The sequence below is a fragment of the Anarrhichthys ocellatus genome, unplaced genomic scaffold (genome assembly GCF_004355925.1).
Source record: "Anarrhichthys ocellatus isolate YVR2014 unplaced genomic scaffold, GSC_Weel_1.0 scaffold48, whole genome shotgun sequence".
NCBI lineage: Eukaryota > Metazoa > Chordata > Actinopteri > Perciformes > Anarhichadidae > Anarrhichthys > Anarrhichthys ocellatus.
In genome coordinates this window covers 2,549,228-2,555,774 of record NW_022280078.1, presented here as the reverse complement: position 1 = coordinate 2,555,774, position 6,547 = coordinate 2,549,228, and the positions used below count along the sequence as shown (strand labels likewise).

Below are 6,547 nucleotides of genomic sequence, written 5' to 3'. Positions count from 1 at the left end.
GGAGTCTGACAACACCAGCAGGGACTCGAGGAGGACTCAAGACATGGCCCCTCAAGACCAGGATGTAAGGAAACGTTCACCGCAGGAATAAAAAAACACGGTATCTCCTCACCCTAGAGGAATCAACACATAATTTGTGTGTTTTATAGCCACGTAAAATAAAAATACTTAGTCATTTTTCAATGATTTTCTTTGCTTTGAGATATTCCCTTATTTGTCCTGTGAGCCCTCTGATGTTCTCACCAGGGTGCTACACAGATCTGCCACAGGGACAGCTGAGGAGAGGAGGTGGGGGGGATTGGATGTTGTTGTTGTTGTTGTTGAAGAAGGGCCTCTCGATGGTGGCTGCTGAGCCGGTACAGAGCTGAACTGACATCCGTCTTGTAACAAGGCCACCTCAAGGCTGACGTCTCCTCCTGTCTGCACCTGTTTACTGGTTCACACTGATTTGTTTTTCCTCCCTTACCACTGACAGACTGTTCAGCTTGTATTTGTGGTCATGATTTGACCAAACATCCAGTGCCATGCTTTCAGCACTTGACAGATGTTTATATAGTATGGTTGTTGTTGTTGACTACTTTTGTTCTGTTCGTCAGCAGGATTAACAGATTTCATGAATGCATTTCACATGAAAAAAGGCTCCTGATCTGCCTGCTAGAACATATATTTTCACTTGAACATTATTCTATTATTCTGTTGTATTGTCTGTGTGTATCAGTGTGTCTGCTGGTGCTTGTGTGTGTTTACATCCACTACTGCCGGCTGAAATGTTGACTTCCTGTCTTTTATGTAGTCATGGCCCCTGGGTGAGGCCTCATGTCCTCATTCCGTAGAGTCCTTGTATAGCAGGATGTTGTGTGTAATGGAAAAAGGTGTACTATCGAATGAAAGAACTGGTGCATGCTGTATAGAAACAGCCTCCAGCAGGACTTCTTTCAAACAACTCCCTATCGGGCCAAGAACTACAGTTCACAGTCAGTGAGTGCGCTCCATGTGAAAGTCCTTTATATGTTGAGCTCGTCGCCCCCTTTAGCAAAACATTGTAATATTTAACAATCTCTAAATTCAGAATGACTACACATGTAGAACTGGTAAAAACTGAACTGTAGCTAAAAGATTTAAGATGTCATTAACGGTGTTTGGAAATGTTTAAGTGTACTTAGATTTATTTCATGTGACAAATGAGGAGTCGTGGGGCCAATTCATTTCATCGGCTAATAATTTTGTCAAAAACACATTTCTGTAAGTGCTGGTTACCTGCCCGTTGATGACCTTGTTGCTCCCGTTGTGTTTTCCAGCCGAGGAAGTGGAGAGGTTGACAGCGATGCGCTCTGATTCGCTGGTTCCGGGCACACACACGCCTCCCATTCGGCGGCGGAGCAAATTCGCCTCCCTGGGTCGTCTATTCAAGCCCTGGAAATGGAGGAAGAAGAAGAGTGAAAAGTTCAAGCAGACCTCTGCCGGTAAGAACCGAAACACTGCGTCACATTATCACCCAGCTCCTCACCTCTCCCTCCCTGTAGTGGGGGGAGGGGGGAGGTAGATAAATGTCTCCCTGTGGCACCTAGCAACAGTAGCATTGATGAATGGAGCTGCAGAGCAGAGGGTGATATAGGGCCTGCAGCAAAGATGTACCATCTATGATTATGGTTATGTAAGGCTGGTAAAGCACCGGGAGGCTTCGGCCAGCAGCTCCTGCTGCCGCTTCATCAACCAGACCGCAAGCAGACCAACCGCTGAGCCGGGTTCTTGCTGCAACTCTGGTTTTAACGAGTTATTGATAATAAGATAGATGAGTAGATTGATCTCATGCATGAACAAACCACACGGTACAAACAATTGTGCAAAGGCAAGTATTGAAAAATATATGCTCACTGGTGTACAAGTGTGCAAATTCCAGTAAGATTTGCAAAATTAATTAACTGTTCTAAGTAATAAAAAAAAAAGTAAATTTATTTAAATAGCACATTATTAAACAACAATTGTTGACAAATGCCTTCACAGAGAAGTCGGCAATAAAATCAGATTAATGAAAGAAAATATTACTAAAAAGAAATTCTAGAACTAAGAAAAGAACATTTTGAATGCAGGACTTTTATTTTGGTGTTTCTCACTGTGGTAGTACTGCTTTTACTTTAAGTACATGATCTTCTCAGAAAAGGAAGAATCTAGAGTCTGGACGAAATCCAGCCAAGTGCTTGTAGTCGTTAATTTCCACAATTTCCATTTGATTTACCCGCTTCAAACACTATCACTAAACACTGTTAATTACAGTATTCATCAGAGACGCAAACTCAACAGCGCGGGAGTGAAGTTGATAACATTTACTGCAGCAACAGAACAGCTTTAAATGCTTAATTGTCCCTATTTTACAGTGAATGAACTCGACGTTAGCCCCAGTATCTGAGGAAATGTGGGTGTCGGTACATAATAGGTTCTCCGCTACAATCTGCACTCAGTAGTAAACTGTGAAATGAAAGACAGCGTCATATTTTGAAGGAGAAATCGAAGCTGTCGTTGTTCCTCAGCTGGCTGAATGGTTTCACATCTTGTTATTACTGAGAGACACAAACACGCCGCAGAGGGGTGAAGAGAGACTTCCTGCAGCCAAGCTGTTCTCCCAGCTGTCACTGCAGGTTGCTTCCTTTCTCTGTATGCAAATAAAACACAATATACCGGCCTTCATTTTACAGCACACAGGTAGAAACGCAGCGCGAGCACCGTGCGTTACTGCTGGTGCATTAAATCATGTGGGAATTCATGGATTCAGAGAAGGTTACCATGCTATCTTAAAAACATACTGCAATTTTTGTTTTTATTGTTCAGCTAATTAGCTGCAAACATGATGTGTTTTTTGGTTCCACTCTTCTCTCTCTCTGTGGATCAGCTAGCTGGTGGTGAAACCTGTGCGTCGCTCAGTCACATATTATTCCTGGTAGCAGTGAGTCCAAACAAACAAACTTCATGTCTGCTGCAGCTGACACATTCATTGACACTAATGACGCAGTAGAAGGATCCAGTGCACAGGTGGTCTTTCGAATTGTTGTCGTTGTAGATTCAACGTCATGTCTTTTCTCCCTCAGTGTTGGAGAGGAAGATGTCCACTCGCCAGAGCAGAGAGGAGCTCATCAAGAAAGGAGTGCTGCAGGAGGTTTATGAGAAAGGTGAGGGGCAAGAAAACAAAGGTGGTCGATACAATGTGGGGCTTAAATGTCAAATGTTGAAACGAAGCAGTTCATAAGCAAAATTATTAGGTTCTTTATTTATTTTAGATTTTGTCCTTTTAATCAAGTAAAAGTACTCTCAGTAGATTGATTGGTCAGATGTGACTGTTTGCTTGTTTTTTTCCGTTTCATGTCATTTTTGGAATAACTGGTGCTTTCAGTCTGTTACTATGTCCGGCAATAAGGAAGCGCTGTGATTAATGTCGGAGTCTTGATGATACAATCAAGCCTAAAAAAAAATAATTGATTCATGATTCTTTTTTTTTTCTGATGTAATGCAAAACAGGGGAACATATTAAGCATCAGTTTGGTTATTTCACACATCATTTTACATAAATGAGCCATATTATAAATAGATCATGATCAATGCAATTTCTGCACCTCTCTGTGGCTGTGGTAACTTAACTCGTTAGGCATGTGTTATTTATTTATTACATTTTATAGAGAAAATCAGTTATTTATTAGTTGGAAGTTGTTATATATGTATTAAGGACTGGCTCGTGGAGCCCTGGCTGCAACATTGCCTCCTCTGCCTTAGAATTCCAAGCTGTCTTTCATTTACCTATTTTTGACTTCCTTCCTCCCGTCGTCATCTTTTTCCTCTCTGTGTGTATAGCCGGCTCTTCCTCAGCTGTACTCCAGGAGGTGAAGATGGAGAACGGGCGTTCTCCGGTGCTCGGCTCCGGCCTGTCAGAGTCTGAAGGTACTGAGCTGATGGAAGGAGCGGCTGCAGCTGTAGGTAGGCAGCAGAGCCTCGGGCACCATTGTTGCCTCATCTCTTGTCTCATATTGTAGCGTCTGACTGTTTTTTATTTCCGTGTCTCTGATCCTCAGGCTCTCTGGAGTTTCAGATGCCAAAAGAGGGTGCGTGTCAACAGGACCATGCCCAGAAATCCATGAAGAAGTCCACCCTGTGTCCGGCTGATTGCGCTGAATCAACACACTCCAGACCTCCCACGCTACACAAACAACCTCCTGCGCTGGCACCGAAGCCCTTACACAGGCTACCTAATCACTTTGCAGGTACATTTGTCTTTTGTGCACATTTATAGATGCGTGTGTGACTCTGTGTATACATGTCTGATCTTTTCACATCCCCCCTGCTCCGTGCAGACGGCGCCCCAGTGAAGTTGCCATGTATGTCTTCGAAGTTATCTCCTCCTCTACCTCCAAAGAAGCTCATGATCTCCATACCTGCAGGGAGCATGGAGCCCTCTTCACTCGCCTTCCAGAAGTACCCCCCTCCCAGCCATGCTCCAATGGGCGGGCACTCCCTGCAGTACGGGGTGCTACCCCTCCACCCCCCCCGCCGAATCATAGAGGAGCTCAACAAGACCCTCGCCCTTACTATGCAGAGGTTTGAGAGGTATGGGGCAGATCTCAAAGTATTCAACAGAATTTGTTTTTACTTTTTTTTTTTTTTTTTTTTTTAACTATTGTTTTAGGCTTGGTTTTTTGCATACATTTTTAAAAATATTATGGAGACAGCTTCCAGTACATAGATCCAGTAAAAATAAAGAAATAAATTATTAAATCGGGAAAACATGTCACACGTGGTACTACTACAGGATCACACAGTCATAAAGGAGTATGAATTTATTTAGACCTATCTTCCAATTTAATGTAATCCCAGAACCGGTCCCCAGAGAGACACCCCTTCATCCTGATCCCCAGTTATTCTACTGAGCATACATTCGTAAGGGAACAAGGATGGACTACATAGTGGGGTAGCATCTTTAGAGGAGAGAGGAAGACACACCTGGAGGAGATTTGCACTCTGAGTGCACTTTTCTAGTTTTACACTGTTTTGATGCTTTTCTTTGCCTTCTCGACACTGACGTTTCAGGCCAATGATAGATGAGCAAACACAAATGATTCACCCGTGTCGCGCTCTCTCACACAGCTGCTGTTATTTCACAACCTCATGCGACATTGAGCATACCCATCTGACCGTTACCCTTTCCCTCCAACCTGCAGCTCCATGATGCACGCGGCGCCCGCGGTGATGATCGAGTGCGACAACGACAAAGAGAACCTCTCTAACGAGGCGGGCTACGAGGACCTGCCTGAGGAAGAGGAGGAGGAGGAGGAAGAAGAAGAGGAGGAGGAGGAGGAGGAGGATGAAGATGATGATGAGGAAGATGATGATACATTGTTTACAAGTAGGCGTTTTTTCCCCTCTCCGTGTCGTGTTTTTCAATCTGTATCATTTAACAGTTGCCTGCTGTTATTAATTATCATGTCAAATGAAAACTGACTAAATCCGAGAGTAAATGTGCTGTAAAACCAAAAATAAGAGGCAAAAAAGGCTAAAAAAGCATCACAAAGCTGCAGCGTTGGTGAGAATTCTCTCTGGACTTGTCACTGCCCACAACCTCCTTAACATTACAATCATTTCATTTATTGTTACAAAACAATTTAAATCAGTGGATCATTACAAGATGAGTTAAAATAAATTCAATCAATAAAGACAAAACGGAATTACTGTAGATGTGAGTGCCTCCGCTAACGTTTACATCATATTACAATGTTATGATAAATATTAAACTTCAGGGAAAACAAACACACAAGGGTGTGCAAACTGTTAATATCATTATCTGGAATCTAAATGGATCACGAGACGGAGATACTTCTCTGCCTCGTAGCCTTTGGGGAAACCTTGAAATGTAAACAATGAAATGGAATGAATAAAGAACAGCTATGATAAATAACCAAAACGATGTTAGCAGTGGAGACAAATCTACAGGAGCTGCTTATGAACAGCTTGTGAAGTGAGTATCAACGCACCACATCCATTTTGCTTCTTGTACATTGTAGGCACACTGGCGATGAAGATTTTACGAAAGGACTCTCTGGCCATCAAGCTGAGTAACCGTCCATCGAAGAGTGAGCTGGAGGAGAAAAACATCCTGCCGATGCAGTCGAACGTAGAGAGATTCGAGTCTCGACAACAGACGGCTACCAAACTGACCAGGTGAGTCTCTGGATTGCCGGAGATTCTACAGCCACTGAGCCACTGTTATATGAGGTACCACACACGTCATCACACACACGTATTTTTTTAATTGATTACTTCATTGTTTTTTTAGGCGATTGAGTCAACGGCCGACAGCAGAGGAACTGGAGCAGAGGAACATACTCAAACGTCAGTAACTTACATACGGTAAGAGAAAAAAATCGAAGTATATTAATAATCCCTGTGTGTGATCACGCTGTCTTTCTCCTACCGTCCAGCTCGAAACGATCTGGAGGAGCAGGAGGAGAAGAGGGAGATCATAAGACATTTGTCCAAAAAGGTAAGACGGAGAGGTGGTGATGGACAG

General features: G+C 43.2%; 1 protein-coding gene across 2 annotated transcripts in view; it reads left to right on the top strand.

Moving 5' to 3' along the window:
- Positions 1-6,547, top strand: part of phactr1 (phosphatase and actin regulator 1) — an 18,929-nt gene that overhangs the window by 8,689 nt on the left and 3,693 nt on the right. Inside the window, exons 2-10 of one of the 2 annotated variants that reach the window (XM_031869675.1) lie at positions 1,299-1,463; positions 3,084-3,164; positions 3,841-3,963; positions 4,059-4,247; positions 4,338-4,590; positions 5,202-5,386; positions 6,042-6,198; positions 6,314-6,369; positions 6,459-6,520. In XM_031869675.1, the coding sequence (XP_031725535.1) occupies positions 1,299-1,463; positions 3,084-3,164; positions 3,841-3,963; positions 4,059-4,247; positions 4,338-4,590; positions 5,202-5,386; positions 6,042-6,198; positions 6,314-6,369; positions 6,459-6,520 (1,271 nt within the window). Of the gene's footprint in view, positions 1-1,298; positions 1,464-3,083; positions 3,165-3,840; positions 3,964-4,058; positions 4,248-4,337; positions 4,591-5,201; positions 5,387-6,041; positions 6,199-6,313; positions 6,388-6,458; positions 6,521-6,547 lie in introns of those variants that run through there. The other variant, XM_031869676.1, reaches the window with a different exon arrangement.